This window comes from Fistularia commersonii, chromosome 5, assembly GCF_037954325.1.
Source record: "Fistularia commersonii isolate RoL2024-O1a breed Wild chromosome 5, RoL_Fcom_v1.0, whole genome shotgun sequence".
Classification (NCBI taxonomy): domain Eukaryota; kingdom Metazoa; phylum Chordata; class Actinopteri; order Syngnathiformes; family Fistulariidae; genus Fistularia; species Fistularia commersonii.
Window position 1 is genome coordinate 2,243,086 of NC_141288.1, and position 19,443 is coordinate 2,262,528.

Genomic DNA, 19,443 nt, shown 5'->3' on the forward strand with positions numbered 1-19,443 from the left:
AGCTCCCATTTTCTTTCTTTTTTTTTTTTTTTTTTTTTTTTTTTTAAATTGAAGATATGATTTGTATTTTTATTTTTAAAAAGGCTCATCATAAGTAGAGATTCACGTAAGTACGACAGACTGCAGGCCAGCAACAGTCCAAACACGTCGACCGATCGGTCACTGCTACAATACGCTGGCTGACTCCTGGAGCGGAGGGGGAAATGGTCACAATCACTCAAAATGATTATTTCTTTTTATATTATCGATAGCGGGAATTGTTCACAGTCTCTCTGAAATTGAATACATCTCATTTCGTATAAAAAGTCACAGCAAACGGCAAAAAAAACGAACCACTTTGCGAGAACAGTCTTTTGCAATGTTTTTTTTTTTTGTTTTGTTTTGTTTTTTTGTTAAACGCACAACAGCCGCAAGACCCGCTTCACGGCGCGCTAGGCTCGGCGCCGTAGCTGCGGAGCACAGAAAACGCTGACCGCAGCTGCCAGCGCTGCAGCCAGGAGGCCCGCGACCCAGTCCGGGAGGGTTCCGGCCCTGAAACTGGATACCTGAGAAAAGCAAAGATCAGCCAGTCGGGAATGGTACAGGGACCCGACGCGATATCCTTGCACACATAGGCCGATTGTGATTTAACGTGCACTTTAGTTGCATTTATGCCGAAAGTATTTATGCACTATAAATGAGGGGGTGTGTTACCCGTGCTGGCCGCTCCTCGGATCCGTGGAGGCCCAGCCCGGGCACGGAGCTCACTATCCAGGCCTTCAGAGCAACGGACAGTCCCTGGACACCGCCAAGGTGGGGGTGGATGTCCCTGCCGTGGTGCGACACCGCGTTACCCTTCTCTCGAGAAAAAGAACGTGCGGATGACGTGCCCGGATTTATTTTTACCGGTAAAAGGTCATCATCGCGGCCTGAGCGCGTCTCAGCGCGCGGACGTGCGACGGAGGCCCGTTTGCCCGCCTGCTGGCCCACTCTCTGTCCAGATGGTCTCCGATCGCAGCCAAGCGGCGTCCGCAGGCCCGAGCAGATCCAGCGTCCATCCTAGTGCGGGAACGTATGTTCACTGAATAACTACAGCTGTAGTGCAAGTTACATTACATTGCATTTGGCAGACGCTTTTATCCAAAGCGACTTACAATAGAGGACATAAGGACTGCACATACACTTGCAAATACATGATGCACAGGAAAAGTTATAAAGTCACGTGCAAGAATTGTTTTCGAGGCATCCCGTCCACACCTGAGGCTCCAGTTGGACGCGGCTGCAGGATCACCAGGTCCAGCCTGGGGGGAGGTCATGCCGCGCTGCTCTCTCATTTGTTCCACCATTTGGTTGTCTGAGATGTGAACAGATCACCTGCAAATTATTATAATTTCTGCACGTGGCCACGAACAACGTTCAACTGTGGGGAGGAACTTTGAGGAACCCCATGCAGACGCTGGGGAGAACATGGAGGCTCCACCTAGTAAGGCCTGTGAGATTCAAATTTTTTAAAATTTATAATCATACTCAGTTGACCTATTAATACTATATTGGGACATTAAGGATTAAATAAAAAAAAAATTGAAGCTTTAGTTAGTCATAAGTAACTACATAAAATATATTTCAGATTTCAGATTTGGTTTTCTTTTCAGAATGGTCTCTCACGCATCACAGACGGTTATGCAATGCAAATAGTGCCAGAGAGCGATGAAACCCGGTAGGTTTGTCTGTGTTTTTGATTCCTAACGTCCATAAAAGTGTGTAAACAGTGGGTCACATGACCAGCGTGGGTTGCAGGTTGGCGTCGTCAGGGTGAAACTCCCGAGCCGCTCAAACAGGCTCGCCTGGGTCTGACGGTGACATCATCTGTTGTCCACTGATCAGTACTCATACATGGACAGATAATACAGACAATGACACCACCTGCTTCTCATTGGATTTAACTCTGCTATCGTGTGTTTTGCCCTCACACCCTACACACACACACACACACACACACAAACAATATGCACCTGTCTTGTGATCACCTGTCTGAATGCAAATTCTCCATTTTCATAGCAAGCCAAAGTGATCCTATCCTCTCACAGAGCAAACTTAAAGCAATATACACTGCTCCAAAAAGTTAGGTTAACGCTAAAATAACACATCCTAGATCTGAGTGAATGAAATATTCTTATGAAATACTTTGTTCTTGATGTAGTTGAATGCGCTGACAACAAAATGACACAAAAATGATCAATGGAAATCAAATGTATGAATCCCTGGAGGTCTGGATTTGGAGTCACGCTTGTAATTAAAGTTGAGAAACACACTACAGTGATACAAATTGGATTTAATGTTTACATCGTGTTGTTTAAGTGTTCCCTTTATTTTTTCGAGCAGTATATATATAAATATATGTACTTATTTTATCGCAGCATTTTTTTTTTGATGGTATGAAACACAAACACGGAGTAGCTGTTACTTCTGCAAAATATAGCATTCTGATCTTATTCAGGTTTCAAATATTCAAGAATGACATAACAAAGACATGATGTCTCTCTCAAAGTCGAGGGGTGTTTTGATGAATACACAAACCAGATTAAGATAAAAAATATGAAATTCTTTCAAATAATAGAAATGTAGGGTTGAGGTTGTCCTTTTCAGCTTTTTATTGTTTTCATGTCTTTTTCTAAATCAACAGGAATGAAGAAAACAAAAGCAGGTGCATGCAAACCAAATTTATCTCACCTTTCCTGGAGATTAAATTGAACGGACGCCGCCCTGAAACAAATTGAAGGTCATTCTGGTTCAAATAGATTTGAATTTAAATGAATAACAATTGTAAAAATGTGCCGGTACTTACAGCAGCGTCCTCTCAACCCTTCGTACTCCGGTAACTGAGACTCACCTCAATGACCCCGCCTCTGCCTGCTGCTTCCACCGGGCAGCCACTAGATGACGCCTCCATCAACCGCTGTCGTCGCAATTTTGTTGATTAAATCGTCTTTTCGTTTGGGCTTTTCCCTTCAGGGGTCGCCACAGAGAATCAACCTTCCTCAACGAACCCTGCTCTCTGTATCCTCCTCTGTCATACCAACTAACTTTATATCCTCTCTCACTACGTCCATAAATCTTCTTTTTGGTCTCCTGCCTGGCAGCTCCACCTTCAGTAACCTCCTATCCACATCTTCACCATGGTTTGGACATGATAAGAGGGGTATTCATGTCCAAACTATCTTAGCCATCACTTGGTCTTGGTCATACATGTTCTGCGCCTCCAGGACAGAGTCTTCTTTTTCTTTGAGCTTTTCCCTTCGGCGATCTTCACAGCCAATCAACCTTCTCCATCTAACCCTGTTCTCTGTATCCTCCTCTCTCACACCAACTAACTTCATATCCTCTCTCACTACGTCCATAAATCTTCTCTTTGGTCTCCTGCCTGGCAGCTTCACCCTCAGCAACCTTCTATCCAGATCTTAACCATGGTTTGGACATGATAAGAGGGGTATTCATGTCCAAACTATCTTAGCCATCACTTGGTCTTGGTCATACATGTTCTGCGCCTCCAGGACAGAGTCTTCTTTTTCTTTGAGCTTTTCCCTTTGGTGATCTTCACAGCCAATCAACCTTCTCCATGTAACTCTATTCTCTGTATCTTCCTCTCTCACACCAACTCACTTCATATCCTCTCTCACTACCCCCCTAAATCTTCTCGTTGGTCTTCCTACAATTCCTGCATCTGTCTACCAATATATTCACTGTCCCTCCTCTGTACATGTTCCAACCATTTCAGTTCTCTCCAAAACATCTAACATGATGGACTCATTCCCAGATCCTATCCATCCTGGTCCTTCCCAAAGAGAACCTCAATATCATGACAAAGTTGATGGTCCATGATCCTAATGGAGATGGCGTTCGTCGGGACAAAAGAGTAACTTTTCTGAGATTACCGGGACTGGAATGTGAAAAAGATAAATCTAAACAAATGCGTGAAACCTGTTTAATTATTATTGGTTGAAAAAATATATCTACTCTTACTACTAGGACATGGTGTCCTTCAGGGATCTTTCCATCCATTCATCGGTATGGCCTTCGGTCTTCCTTTCGGCATCTACTACAACTACCGCACCCACTAATCATAACAATAATAATGGAAATAATAATTATAATCTACTTATAAGATAAGATAAGGTAATACTTTATTGATCTCCAGAGTGGAAATTTGTTTGTCACAGCATCGCAACAATAACACTAGCAATATATAAAGAGAAAAAAACAATGAAAAGGATGAAGACAAGAGCAAGGATAGGAAGAGACAGCAGAATGACAAGCATAAAAATAAACAGGATGAGAAGGAAATGACAGCAACAGGGGTAAAAAAGTAGTTAACAGAATGACAACAATAAGGATAACAATAGATAACAAAATGAACAATAACAATAATAATTAAAAATTCAAGATTTAAAGCGTTAATATTACATGTACAGTGTAGAAACGTGTTTTCCTGTACGTTGAAATTCCTACGTTGCTGTTCGTGGTGCATTTGGATATATGCTGATAGGAAGAGTGTAAACATTATTATAAGTATGATTATAGATATGAACATGAACAGTGCAATAGATCAGTGGCACTGGAGTCCAATTCGACATTTGAAAAAATAATTGTACTCACTGACATTTGCAGAGTTCCTCTGCTTCATAAAATATGCATAATGCTGAATTTATGATGGTGTAAGTTTCGGCTTTTTCTATGAAAACCGTTTAAATCTTACATTTTATGGTGGATACCTCTACTGTCAAGCAGATATGTGAAGGCTCCAGGGTTTTGTTTTTAGCTTACAAAATTGTTTATTTATGCCAGTTTTTCAGGCAACTCTTATCTATGTGAGAAAAAAGTGCGTTTATGAATGTAAAATAAAATTAATGACGATTTAAAAAGTAAATTGTAGGGAATTGTTTGAAATAAATAAACGGTGAAACAGCGCCCCCTGTCGGTCAAAATGCGATAACGTCATCCTGCGGTGACCCCGCTGCGTCCTCGGTTGCCAGGGAATCCTACCACAACGACCTCATCCTTTTTCTTTTTCTTCCTCTTCATTTTTGAAGAAAAAAACAACAAACGTTTAACCTCCAGTGTAATTGCAGAGCCGATTTGCGATTTAGATGATTTAAAAAAAATAATAATAACAAAGACTTTTATTGTGAAGAGTAGTTCGACCGGAGCGTTTCGTCACTCCGCGACGCCCGGATCGATAAATGTGGCTCGTCCGCGATGAAACCGCTAACACGGAGGCGCATTTCCACCGTTAGGGTTCGCCGCCGGTGACGCCGCCCCGTCCGGTCCCACCCTCCGGTCCTCTCCGGCATCCGGAGTTCCCGCATCCGTGAGCGGGTGATGTCCGCCCGGCCTCCGCTCTGCGGCAGCAGCAGCCGGGGGATCCAGCGGGGTTGCTAGCGGAGGGAGCCGGGCTAGCTCTCACTGATGACTGGCGGTTTCCTCGCGTCGACTCGCAGGTCAGTGACAAGAAACAAACTATTGTCGGCGTGTCGTTGAACATTTTTAATTATTATTTTAAAGTACTGGAAGTGTTAAATGTCAGGTTTTTTTTTCTATTCACCGCTTCGTGTGTCGTTTGCATCTCAGCGGGAGGCGCCATGGCCGGGAAGGTGAAGTGGGTGACGGATATCGAGAAATCAGTGCTCATCAACAACTTCGAGAAAAGGGAGTGGATTCAAGTCTCGGAAAATGAGGACTGGAATTTCTACTGGTATGTAGATAAATCCCACTTTTAATTTCAAAATGTCTTAAACTTTTTTTTTCCCTGACACCCCCCTTTTCTTGACAGCCCCATTATATGATACATCATTTTTCACTTGAGCTAACTTTAGCTAACTTTGACTAACTTTGAATTAAGCTAGCATCACAAATCTCCTAATTATTAATAATAATAATAAAAGATAAACCTTGATTACAAAGCTGTAAAGAGTGATACAAATTAAATTGAAAAAAATCTAAGAACCACCTGCATAACTCCTGTGCTTAGCAATGTCATAAAAGTCAAAATAACTATTACATTTTATGCAGCTGTGTTGTCGTCCTGAAATCTAAATGTCAAAAATGTCACTTTACACCAGCAGTGACAGGCAAACGTCTTTCCCAAAAAGGAAAGGAACCAAACCCAGATAAAAATAATTAAAGACATATTTAATATTAGTTAACTGCACTTTGTCCTTTTGAGTAGTTAGTAAACACACAAGTATCACCATCCATCAGTGAATATATGGCAGTACATGTTTTGCCAGTCAAAATACCAGCAAACAAATTGGTCAGTGCTAAATACAATGGGAGTAATATTCTTTTCACGGTGGAGCAACAAAAAGGTGGTTCAATTTTGATGTCTGGGTGGAGTCTCCCAAGTTCTCCTCAGGGTCTGCGTGGGTTTCCTCCAAGCTCCCCAGTTTCCTCCTTCCTCCTTTTTTTAAATGTTTCTTTATCACCAATTATAAAGCAAGTAAGCTCAAGCACGTACTCAGCAAATGCTATCTTAGAATATAATCCCACAGAGTCTTCAGATCCAAAGGGTCTCCTTTACGTCCCCTTGCAGGATGAGCATCCAGACCATAAGGAACGTCTTCAGCGTGGACACGGGCTACCGCCTGTCCGATGACCAGATGGTCAACCACTTCCCCAACCACTACGAATTGACCAGGAAGGACCTGATGATCAAGAACATCAAGCGCTATCGCAAAGAGCTGGAGAAGGAAAGCAGCCCGCTGGCAGAGAAGGACGAGAACGGGAAATACATCTATCTAGGTATCCGGATGAGAGTAAATATTGTCATAGCAGGTTGAGATAATATTGTCAGTGCAGTATCTAAGAGACAAAATAACACCTGCACACACCCTCGCAATTCTGCTACCAATTCGCCACTAGATGGCGCATTTTTCCACCTATAGATCTGACTTTGTTGTAGCAGTGTCATATATGGTTTATTTTCATAAAAATGTGCCGTTTTTACATCATGAAAGAATTAACGTTGTCGCAAAATAAAATAAAAACGAATAGTTGAAACAAAGATTCGGAATTACATATCTTACATGATACGATCTCGTTATCTGTATAACTTTGTTCCTCAATGCTTGAATTAATTTTTTAATTGATTGTTTCAGTATAGTCATTTTTGCTGTGGGTGCAATGCAGATTTCGTACCTGTGACGTTCATGCTCCCCGCCGACTACAATCTGTTCGTGGAGGAGTTTCGCAAGAATCCATCCAGCACGTGGATCATGAAGCCCTGCGGGAAGGCCCAGGGCAAAGGCATCTTTCTCATCAACAAACTGTCTCAGATCAAGAAGTGGTCCAGAGACAGTCGCACATCCACGTGAGTTGGAATTCAAATGTCTGAAACAGACCAGAATTTTGTTTTTGTCTGGTCGTAAACCTGTTTCAAAGGAAGGTGTGTGATGAATATTACTGTTCTGCTGTGCAGAGATTGGGCTGATGTAAAAATATTGTCAGTTTTGATGATCATGGGTTCCCAGCGTTTTGGTTACAGAACCCAACAAGATATTTAGGAGACACTGAGGGGCTTTTCAGAACTCATCTACCACGAATATCAGTCTTCGTGTTTCACGCTGCTTGGTTCCTTTTTGCAGGTTTTAAATCCTGCATCTTCTTCCTTCCACTTCCACTTGCACTTCAGCCCAGCGCACTTTTAGGCCCCACAATCCCCAAATGTTACGATACAGATTAATGCCAATAATAAATTCCCACAGAAAAGAATCTTCATTTGTCAGATTAATGGACTTGTTCCTTTTTGTTTCTCCCATTAAGTTCTGATGGCACGACAAGTGAAATACGATGATTACAAAGCAGTGACCCCGGTAACCGGGCCGCTTTCCTCCCCCCTTCTGCTGCCTGCCAGCCATTTGTGGACAAACGCTTCGCCGTTGACCCACATTTAGAAAGTTCTTGCTCCGTTTCTGTCTGACCCGCTCTGTGGCACTGGCTTCGGTGCAGGCTGAGGCACCGTGCAGTTTAATCTCACATAAATACTAAATTTATCGATTTAATTTTTTTATCCTGTCCCTATTAGCTCGTCAGTTCCTCTCCTCTGTATTTGGGTCAGATTTAAGCTCATGGTGAAGAATAAATTAACAGAACTATTGAAGTCATACTGAATCTGTAAATAAATTTATCAAACAAAGATTTTTACTATACATTGAGACATATTTGATGGAATTTAACTAAAATACATGAAAGTATTGCAGTATTGAGTACACATGTCACATGTTTGAAGCAGAAAAGAAATATGCTGTGTGTCAAATGCGGTCATCCAGTCTTTTCTGTGCATCAGTAATAATCGATGTCGATAAAAGATTGTTTTCAGTATTTTACACACATATTCGGCAGGCCGGTGCTGCAGCGGTCAGCACACCCCGTCTCACAGCGAGAAGGTTCCCGGTGCAATCCAGCGGAACAACAGTTTGCATGTTCTCCATCTTTTTCCTCCCACCGGTCCAATAACACACAGAAGGTTAATCGAAGACTCTATACTTGTCGTAGGTGTGAATGACAGTGAATGGTTGTATGCCCCTAGATGCTACGAGTGGCTGGGACACGTAAAACCCTGCCTCTCTCCCGTTGACAGCTGGGATTGACTCCGGTCCATCCCCCCGGCAACCCTGTGTGCAGGATAAGCAGTATACATAATATAGAATCTATAAGTTCTCCCCAATGGGCAGAAAGATCAATGATATTCTCGAAAACTGGCTTTTGTTGGCTGAAACTCGTCTCTCTTCCAGGTTTGTCGCAGCCGCCAGCGGTAAGGAGGCCTATGTCATTTCCCTGTATATCGACAATCCCCTGCTGATTGGAGGGAAGAAGTTTGACCTGCGTCTGTACGTCCTGGTGACAACGTATCGACCGCTCAAATGCTACATGTGAGTCCTGAACGTCAACACGGAGTCTTAACACTGTTACTAATAAACACTGTAGTTCATTGGTATATATGATGATTTTTGTCCTATTTGTACTTTGTGTTGTTTTAAAGTTTGGCAACTGTGATCATGTTTTATAGACTGACTGTTCTATTTGAATGTTTATCATTTCATTGGTACTGTTGGTATTTCTTTATGTACAAATACTGTTTTGTGGGAGTATGCGTCAAATCCCTTCGATAGCTCAGTTGGTAGAGCGGAGGACTGTAGTGGAGATACCAGGCATCCTTAGGTCGCTGGTTCAAATCCGGCTCGAAGGAATCCATTTTCTACTACTAGTTTAAAGTTTACGATTTGAAGTTTCCAACATGGAATGTCCACTCTCAGGTTTAACTCAAATCTCATTTAAAAGTCCAACTGAAATAATGAATTAGTCTTTATGAATGGGTTTATGTTGGACAGACTGATATACAGGTGTATACTCAACTGCCATGCTTTCGTATTCAAAAACGATTTAACGATAGTTTTCAGTTGTCATCATCCACCAAAAAAAAAAAAAGAGGAAATCTCCTAGGAGTATTTCAGTGTTATCATATAATGTTTCCTAATTGGTCATTCAGCCTTGGGTTTCTGCAGATCCACAGCAGTGGTGTTTCCTGTGCTATTGATTGCGTTCAGTGATCCGCATTGTCGACTCAGGTCTCTCAATTTCTCAACCTGACATGCACCCTTCGATAGCTCAGTTGGTAGAGCGGAGGACTGTAGTGGGGATCTAGTAATCCTTAGGTCGCTGGTTCAAATCCGGCTCGAAGGAGTGTGTTTTTTTCCCATGTTGAATCACTTGATGAAATCTCGTCCGAGTTTCCTGCACATTCGCGATTGTTCTGTCGGCGAAGTATCAGAACAGGGTCACACAAGGTTGACATTAGCAAAGGAGGGAAATGAACAAATATTACGTTTTCTCCCTGCAAAAATGTCTTTTAACATGAGGTTCCACACGACAGAACACAGCCAATATCTATGGCTCTATTTGTTTTTTTGTAAACAGTAATAATAATTTTGCCCTTGAGATCTGCACGAGTCATGGTCTGGTAAAAATGAGATTGTTGTTCCTTTTCAGTTCTCTGCTAATATCATAGATATATTTTGCAATAACATCAGAATGCAGGAAATGTTCCGGTAAGACTCCGAAAGGACTGGAAATGAGCAAATGAGAAGTAGCTTAAGATCTGCGATATTACTACTGGACGTGTTTGGTGGCCTTACCGCGTTATTGATCATTTCCGCTGTGGCTATTGTCGCGCAGGTACAAGCTGGGCTTCTGCCGATTCTGCACGGTGAAGTACACGCCCAGCACCAGCGAGCTGGACAACATGTTCGTTCACCTCACGAACGTGGCCATCCAGAAACACGGGGTGAGACTTGCACTTCAGATAAGATAAACTTTATTGATCCCCATAGGGTGAATTCCTTTAGGGTAACAGTTATAATTTCGGAAAAAAAAAGAAAGAAAAATGAATATAAATATGAATGGAAAGGCCGAAGATAGCAAGACAAAATATATATATATATATCCATGAATAAATAGACAGCAGACAACAACAACAACAACAACATCAGGGATGACAAAGGGCAACATCAAGGAACAGTGAAAAATGCACAACTAGAACTAAACAACAATATAAATAAAGTGACAAAAATAAATAGCAATGAACAAATAAAAATAAACAAAAACAGGCAGGATGTGTGCGGGCTGGGACAAACAAGGATAAGCAGAGTTAGGACATGACATATGAACGGGTGAGATAGTGAATGGTGTAAGGAAGTGAGATTTTGGAAGCACCACAGATGCACCACATACTTCACAACATAGCGATAGAAGACGGCCACGTGTCCGTGCAGCTTCGCCTGCCTCTTCTGACTGTGTGCCCTCAACGCAGGACGACTACAACCACGTTCACGGGGGCAAGTGGACGGTCAGCAACCTCCGCCTGTACCTGGAGAGCACCAGGGGGAAGGAGGTGACCAACCGGCTGTTCGACCAGATCCACTGGATCGTGGTTCAGTCCTTGAAGGCCGTGGCTGTAAGTGGACTGACGCAATTCCAGCAGCTGTCTGATTCTTTTCAGTGCGGGGCCGCCCCGACCGCTGTACCCCTTCCCCCCATCCCCATTTCTCCGAAGAAGTCATTTGATGCGCTTCCCTTTTAAGGTCTCGATAAAAAAAAAAAAAAGAAAGACCAAAGCTTTGTGTTTTCTAATCCGTTTATTTGCCTCATCACTGCGAACGGGTCACCCGGTAACTCGCTGTCTTTTCCTATTCCTCCCAGCCCGTCATGAACAACGACAAGCACTGTTTTGAGTGTTATGGGTACGACATCATCATTGACGACAAGCTGAAGCCATGGCTGATCGAGGTGAGCCCGCTCTGTTGGTGTGCTGCTCGGCAGACGCAATTAAAGATTAAAATTTACACTTTTCAATCAGATAGAATGAAAGATTTTATGTAACACACAGGTAATAGTCACAAGGAAAATTATGTGTGTGACATGTTAAGGCCCTATTCAATTAATTGAATTGACAAGATTTTAAATCATCCTGAACAAAAGTGCCGACCGATACTTTTATCGTTACTATAACGTGTGACAAGGAGCTCAGACTGTGGCGCAATACACAAAGTTTTCATTCGCATGATTTCTTTCGCATTAAGACTTTACTGGTTGTCATCTGCTCTCATTTTGATTTGGGGTTTCCAGGTTAAGTCTGAGCTATTTCTGTCCGTCGGCTCCAGGCTCCAGTTCCATCTAATTTTGCTGGCGTCACGTCGGCACAAGGGCCTAAACGTACCTCAGCGAACAATTGAACAAACCCGTGCCACAAACCTAGTCAGGAACTTTGTTCATTTCGTGCAACTCCCGCTGTCACGGTTTGACGGAGTAGCAGTTTCGCAGGTAAAAACCCGCATTATTACAAACGTAATCGCCACGTCCGCGGAAGCCTGAAAAAAGGTCTTCCATTTATGTGAGTGATGGGAAGTATAACATCCTGGAAAATCTGTCCTAGCCAAAAAAATCATGCCCTGTCAGAACCTTCTTAAATATTAAAATAAAATGCGATTTCACTTTTCATGGACTTCATTTCTATTTTGTGTGTTTACCATAACTGTGTATTGAATGATATAACTGACACTCCTTGACCTGTGTTTCCCCCACGACCCCAAGGTCAACGCATCCCCTTCGTTGACCTCGAGCACCGCCAACGACCGCATCCTCAAGTACAACCTCATCAACGACACCCTCAACATCGTCACTCCCAACGGGGATATCCCAGACTGCCGCTGGAATCGCAGCCCCCCACGAGAAGCCCTGGGCAACTATCAAGTTCTGTGAGTGACGTGAAAAAAAAAAAACACTCGGTCATGGTTTTATACTTCAATTTTTGCCCTTTTGGACCAGAGTTCCCCGCTTTCGATAGCTTAGTTGGTAGAGCGAAGTATTATAGTGGAGTTCCTAGTCGTTCTTAGGTTCAACACGGCTCGAAGGATCTGTTTTTTCGTGAGCACTCCTCAAGCTGGAGGTTATTCATTAACAGATATGAGACACCGATGTGGCAACAACATATGCACTGTGTGTAGTTTGCACCATATGGAATTAATCCAGGTGGCACAAGTTCCTCGGTCTTACAATGCCTTCAAATGGGTTTTATCTTCTCACAAAGCTTCTACTGAATTGAAGCTTTGAGGCACATGAAGTCTGGTCCAAGCCGCCCCTCCTCCCACTGCTGGAACAGGATTACTCACAACTACTCCCACATTTCTGGCCTGTCTGCACCCTTCGATAGCTCAGTTGGTAGAGCGGAGGACTGTAGTGGAGTTAGCAGGCATCCTTAGGTCGCTGGTTCAAATCCGGCTCGAAGGAGTGATTTATTCATTGATCTGGTTGTTTTTTGTTTATTTTGTGAGATTACCTGTTCACCTGTCAGACCACCTTGAAAACAGAAGTTTAATTCTAAGAGAGTGATTCATTAGATACATCATTGATTTATACAGAAATTCTTAGATTGTGGTGTCATAGAAACTCTGTGAGACAATATAGCTTACTGAATTTAAAATGTATTTCTGCACTCTATCTATTCTGGTCGCTGGTGGCGTTGTTTTCGTTAGTTGGCAGCGTGGTGGACTGGAGTGTCTCTGTCAGGCATTTTGGGTTGCTGGTTCACATCCTTCTCAAAAGATTCACATTTAAATCTGTTCCTAAAACAACTTATGGGGAAATATACAGCCACGATTTCATTTTATCGGTTCAAAATCTTTTGCAAGCTGGCTGTGGTTTTCGTTGTTGCTCAACTGCATTTGTGTCATTATGCAAGCAGGGGCTCAGCGTGTTTTTAAGGCCAGAAAGTGTGTGCAATAATAGAAAAGCAGAGCTTCTCATTCTTTGAAAACGAGTGCCTCCTTCGAGCCGGATTTGAACCAGCGACCTAAGGATCTCTGAGTTCACCTCTACAGTCCTCCGCTCTACCAACTGAGCTATCGAAGGGGGTTGTGGGGGGAGCTGCGCTGCAGACGACCAGGCCAGCCATAGTCAGCTGCCTGCACTCAGAACTCTGCACGTTACTGCCCCAGTCTGATTGTTCAAACACAATAGTGTGCTCGCCAGTCATCGGGAGGACTTTGTTTAAGGCAGGCAACTTGCTGTTTCATGTCAAAGTAGACGGAAGGGGAAAACAGGAAGCCGCTCACATGCGTGAACTGGAAGAGTAGATCGACCTCTCGGCCCTGGACCTCCAAATGAGGCTTGCAGAAATTCATTTCCATGCTATTTCTCTCTTTCTCAGGCATTTTTGAAGTTTCTCCGCTTCAAACTCATTCATGTTCACCTTTCATACCATCTGCATCATGTACATAACTACGCACTGTGTAAATAACCTGTCTGCCTATTTATTTTTATTTTTATAAAAACCTGTAAATGCTCCAACCCGGGAACTCTCATTGCAAGATTTCACTATGCCCACACAATGACAATTAAAAATCTAGATTTTTTTTTTTTAGAAATCAATTTTCTAAAAATCATTTCCTGATTTTTTTTTTTTTTTTTTTAAACTGTGTTATAGCCACTTTCGGCCAAATGTTGCCATAATATATGTGCTTTCTAGGTTTTTATCCTGATCTCTGATCTTTTTCCTTCCGCTCCCATCTGGAGATGTAACATTTTTGCAACACAATCCCTACCCTGCCATCTCACCCCTCTGATTCTACTCCCTCTGCGTGTCACCAGGTACGACGAGGAGCAGGCGCAGAGCGAGAATGCTGAGCGGGACCTGCGGAGCCGCTCGGGTCCGTCCCTTGGGTCCAAGGGCCCCAAGGGAAGCGCGGGCGTACGCCCTGCTGCCGCCACCTGGAAGTGAGGTGATACCACTGACTCTGTATGACTTTTACTCGTCAGGGGCCGGCAGTGGGGCGAGGGGGATAAAAATAGAAATAATTTTTAGCCCAGCTGTCCGATTGAGGCCTCTTCGCATTTCACTGGTAGAGGTGCAGGGGTCACAGCCCTGCTGCTGGAAGGACGGAAATTTAAAAAGATATGCTCCTATTCCAAGTTTTTTAAGGGCTGATGTTTGTATGAACGAGTAACTTAAAGATTTTGGAATTGTATTTTGTCTCATTTGCAAGAAAAAAAAAGAGTTTCTCTTTGATGGCGTTGAGACTCCCAACCCCTTAAACACCTCAAGACAGAATGAAAAAAACATTAAAATTCAGAGCCGGACCTTCACGGATAACTCTACCTGCTCTCACAGCTGCAGTGATGGCAGGTAACAGAATTAAGTAAAGTTATTAAACAAGGTAAGCCGTGAGTTTTCGGCAACTATGCATGGTTACTGAGTACCGGCTATTCATCTCTACCCTTTGCGTGACCAAAAATATGGTGCAACAACAACAAAAAAACAGACAGAGAATGTGAACAACGCCGCGGTTTACCACGTGTTACTAACCCGACCCCAGATGGGATGCTAAGAGTGTCGCCAACCCAGTTCTGCGGATGTTAGCGAGTGGATATTAGCGACATTAGCATCCTTACGGTGTGATCCGCGGGGTGCTATCCGTTGCACACCTTGCTGTGTATGTGCCGCGGTTTGGGTTGTTTTTCGACCCGTACTGAGAGGACGGTTCCTCATTCGTGTCCGGCGGGCTAAATGTACGCTAGCTCAAAATCTACAGAAAGTAATCTCCCCTCCATGAATGTCCTGCAGCGTCAAGCAGACTCCCTTAAGAACTCATTAGAATTCTTTGAATGTTCGGTGTGAAACGGCTTTAAATACCGTCCACGTGCCAACAAAATACAACGTTTTATTACCGCTTGTAAAGGAACATTTCAAACACGACGAGATATATAGCAGTTGCGAAAATGATGTAGTAGCGATGCACAGATCTGGATCTAGCAGCTCTGGCGAACGCAACCCTGCTGCAGGGGAAACGATGCTGTCATAAAACTTGTTTCTATTAAATAAAACAGAAACAGCACTGCAGCATTTATATACATCAGTAATGACATTTCAGGGCAGATGTTTCACATTTGTTTGAAAACAGACCGCATAGATTTCAATATACCAGGGACCAGAGATTTAAATATGATTGGCAGATGCTAGTCTAGATTTCACATCAAAGCAACTGATGAAAAACGTGGAAATCAGGCTGGATGAACAGCATCAGAGACAATCTGTGCATCACTATTATTCACCCGCAGGAGGGGATTTATACACAATTAGCATTTGTTTATTGGAGGGAAAGCTTTATCGAAAGCAACTTACATTGACGGAAAATCACTCAAGGTTTCGAAAGTGTCCAAACGGAGCCATCGGGGCGGCGGTTTTTGTACGTTCATATTTGGTAAACAAACACGGGCGTACGAAGGAGGGGACATTACAGTGATTGTATTTAGTGAACCCCCGTTGCACTTTATTACTTTACCTGTGTTTGTTGTTTCGCTGCGTTCAAGTTACATTTTGAATCGACGTTTGCGGCACACCTTGTCACGGGAGCAATGTTTTTTCGGAACGTAAGCGGAGTTGAAAGAGAGAGAGAGTTTATCGATACCATGAAATAACTGAACTACTGAAACGTCGATAAGAGTATTCATCCACATTTTGTTCGACACTGATATAGGACCTAATGTCCTGAATAAACATTGTATAACTTTGTTTTCCTGGATGGCTTATAATTCCTCACCAGGAGTGTTCTGCTTTTAAAGGTATAATATGCAACATTTCCGTATTAAAATGTTAAACTATGACGAGACCTGTGACATATGTGTTGTCGAGTTGTTTACTTCAATTCTACAAAGTGTTTTGAACAATGTAGATTTTTTTAAATTGATTCTTTATACCCCCTGGATGACCTCTAGTTTCGGTTTCACCGGCTACTTATCAATCCTGTGCTATTCAAATCCAGTCAAAACAGAAGTGACTGATCTATAAATGTGGATGGAGCTTTAAATGATGTACGGGTAGCTAACTACAGCTGCTAAGCCGACATCCAAGGTAACATTAAAACATTTATCACTCTCAAGCTATTTGACTCCTAACTTGCCTCCCAAGTCAAACTACATGAGCTCTTTAGCACAGTGAGTTAGCACGCTAATGCAATGTTACTTGTGCGTATTTTTATTTAAAGTTAAATGATGTACCATGAATGAACACGACACAAGCGAAAACAACGTATAGCTATCTCCACGATCATCGGATGATGAAGCCGAGCTAATTTGCTGAATTTATTGCAAAAAAAAATCATTTTTGTCATCATTATTGAATGATGCAATATGAAAGTGAGGCAAATTGTAATTTCAGTAAAACCTTTATTTCCCCCCTCTTATCATTACCGGATGGGATTTTTCACAAAACATCAGCTCTGTTTATTGTTAAACCAAAAGCTAGCAATGATGACACTACATCAGGTACTTGTTCCAGTTACGTTTTAATGAAATTATGCATCTTGATAAAAATGTTGCGATTACGTCATCACTGCTCGAGTCACACCATGTTTTTTTTTTTTTTTTTTTTTTGTGGATGTCCTTAAAAATCAAGCTAATTAATCTTATTCTTCAAATGGAAATAATTCGTCATTGCTTCATCATGACTCACTCATGACACGTTTCGAGTGCAGCGCTGAACTATTCGGTCCGGCCCTGTGTTGAAACCCCGTTTGGTGTTTTGTGAAACCTAATGCTGCTTTTATATGCTTATATGTTTACTGAATATTTACGTGAAAAAACGCACAAAAGAAAATCTGTCCAGTGCGTTGATCTACTGTAACCACTTACTCGTGCATCAGCGATGTATACGCTTTATAAAAATCCCGGTTCAACCCATCTTTGTTCTGGCTGCGTCACTGAAGGGGTTAACAGCCTTTACATCGACCTAATCTGTCTGGAGTTTAGATTAATCTGAGGTCAGTCATTTAGAGGGTAAAACTACGCTCTTACTCGTAGCGTGGCAATAAAGTAGCTCTCCGCATGGCATCGTGCCTCGACCTTGACGGCCCGAGCCGGTGTATTACCGGAAAAGCTGGTCGTTCCGTGAAGATCGGTGGCTCGACGAGGACGATAAACCGCGTGTTTGTGTTTAGCGCCATCTGATCTGTCAACCTTTGGTTTCCTCAATAAATCATAAGCATTTTTCTGACTGCGTTTTACCCGCTGGTTAAATAAATGACCCGTGTAGCCGGAAAGTGCTACACAATCCTCCGGGTGGGACTGTGCTGCTGCCTGGCTCTCTGTGTTGGACATTCACATTCTCCTTTGTATTGTATCTTTCAATAAAATGTTATTTATTGGTGCTGCATTTACAAATGGATAACGTCCTTTTAAAGGTCTACTTTTTGGGCAGAATCCCTTAAACAACCTTATTAATACAAAACATTCTAGGATTCAATTCCATCGCTGGAAGGTTCCTACTGTCAATCGAACTCGTGTCGAAGGATAAACAGCAAATCGGGGTAAAGTCACAATTGCATGACAGCTCTGTCGTCAAATGAGTAAATGAACGTTTTGTATCTGCAGGAGTTGTGGTTTATCTTGAGAAATATCAGATGCTGAAACATCCTCTTTTAAGAAAAGAGGTGCCAAATCTGCCGCTCGTCCATTTGGCATGGTCTTGTTTTCCTTTTCCAGTCAGACTGTCCAATTAATATTGCAAAGCACGTGCCACCGTTTCCAACTCATTGTTAACCCAAATGTTCCGAAAAAGCAGTGACAACCAAGGAGTTTCACAAGTTGCTTAATTGTTACTGATTAAAATTACTATTTTTGCACTGAAGTATTTACCAGGAACCATGTCTACTCAAATATTCCATGACAGTCACAAGGAAATAGGTATTTTCTGCTATTCTTCATTCATCCCACAGTGAAGCACTACCAGGAAATGATTAAATGTTCCAATAAAATTAGTATTTGTGAGGGGATAAACCCTCCATTATGTGCAGATAACACAACATATTATTAGGCCTTTATGTAATTGTATAGATATATAATATGTAAGAATTATTTCGATATTTTGTCAATTGTTTTTTTTAAATAAATAGTTAATAAATGGCCTGCTAATGGTAATATCTACAAGGAAAGCTAGATGTGCAGATGCTACTTACTTAACACATGTATTGTTTAGTATCGTCAAGGTATGGCTTGTAAGATGATATCTGTATTTTATTTTTGTGTTACATACATTAGATGCAGACTTTGTGTATTCGTGACAATTTAAACCATCAACCTGAGGACAACAGTTGAATCTATGTATTTGTTTATTTTACAATACATAGATTAAGCTGCAAGATTCATTATTTTTGTGGATACTTGCGGAAATATAAGATAGTCCTCAACGTCCGGGCCCCTGAAATCCCTCCTGGGACCTCAGAAGGGCTGCAGACCAGGGAGGAAAAGTCACTAGAACTTTGAGCGGATGTGACGTCAGGCAGGGGCACCTCGTGCTCCGCAAAGCTGTCAGTCTTAAATAGGCGGCCACCGGAAACGGGACAATTTCAAAATAAAGTTGCAGACTTAAAATTTTCTCTCAGTTCTATTTTCCCTTTCGGCCTGAAGCATTTACCTGTAAATTAAAGTAGATTTTATTTCTTATGACTCTCAAATTGTAGGGATTAAATGTAATCGCAAAGCATGCATGCATTGCGGAATGAGTTGGCTTTTGCATCCGTGAGGGAGTTAATACAAAAACTAAATAACAGGCAGGGCCATCATAAATGTTAGAGTATAGAGAGAAGTTCATACCATATGGAAATACCAAATATCGAATCAATACTTACTTGAACCAATACATTCTAATGAAAAGTCTTGCAATTATGATATAGTAATAACAATTAATTCTATACAGGGCCCCTTATTTGACACAAAGGACACTACATACATAAACAAATAAATAAAGTAGAGATTGAAAAGAAACAATATAAAAGTACAAGTGACGAGATTGTAAATAAATGAAAAACGAATAATTGAAAATAAATATATTTCATGCAGTAATGTTTTATTTTGAAAATCCTA

General features: G+C 42.0%; 2 protein-coding genes and 4 non-coding genes across 6 annotated transcripts; 4 read left to right on the top strand and 2 right to left on the bottom strand.

The window, feature by feature from the left end:
• Positions 1 to 12: 12 nt before the first annotated feature.
• Positions 13 to 16,187, top strand: ttll1 (tubulin tyrosine ligase-like family, member 1). Its single transcript, XM_086146367.1, has 11 exons — positions 13 to 1,696; positions 5,271 to 5,474; positions 5,605 to 5,728; positions 6,566 to 6,774; positions 7,162 to 7,342; positions 8,766 to 8,903; positions 10,207 to 10,315; positions 10,841 to 10,984; positions 11,230 to 11,316; positions 12,121 to 12,284; positions 14,176 to 16,187. Exons 3-11 carry the CDS (start codon positions 5,616 to 5,618, stop codon positions 14,303 to 14,305), a joined length of 1,275 nt encoding a protein of 424 aa, XP_086002493.1. The 5' UTR covers positions 13 to 1,696; positions 5,271 to 5,474; positions 5,605 to 5,615; the 3' UTR covers positions 14,306 to 16,187.
• bik (BCL2 interacting killer) lies at positions 417 to 2,857 on the bottom strand. The gene is made up of 6 exons (XM_086146370.1): positions 2,825 to 2,857; positions 2,710 to 2,742; positions 1,237 to 1,333; positions 886 to 1,038; positions 694 to 808; positions 417 to 545 (listed from the first exon to the last, which is right to left on the bottom strand). The coding sequence occupies exons 3-6, from the start codon at positions 1,323 to 1,325 to the stop codon at positions 432 to 434; spliced, it is 471 nt and encodes a 156-aa protein (XP_086002496.1). The 5' UTR covers positions 1,326 to 1,333; positions 2,710 to 2,742; positions 2,825 to 2,857; the 3' UTR covers positions 417 to 431.
• trnay-gua (transfer RNA tyrosine (anticodon GUA)) lies at positions 9,134 to 9,220 on the top strand. The gene is given in 2 exon segments: positions 9,134 to 9,170; positions 9,185 to 9,220. It is a non-coding gene; the product is annotated as a tRNA-Tyr (tRNA).
• On the top strand, positions 9,629 to 9,714 carry trnay-gua (transfer RNA tyrosine (anticodon GUA)). The gene is given in 2 exon segments: positions 9,629 to 9,665; positions 9,679 to 9,714. It is a non-coding gene; the product is annotated as a tRNA-Tyr (tRNA).
• On the top strand, positions 12,730 to 12,816 carry trnay-gua (transfer RNA tyrosine (anticodon GUA)). Its single transcript is given in 2 exon segments — positions 12,730 to 12,766; positions 12,781 to 12,816. It is a non-coding gene; the product is annotated as a tRNA-Tyr (tRNA).
• trnay-gua (transfer RNA tyrosine (anticodon GUA)) lies at positions 13,351 to 13,437 on the bottom strand. Its single transcript is given in 2 exon segments — positions 13,351 to 13,386; positions 13,401 to 13,437. It is a non-coding gene; the product is annotated as a tRNA-Tyr (tRNA).
• Positions 16,188 to 19,443: the final 3,256 nt, after the last annotated feature.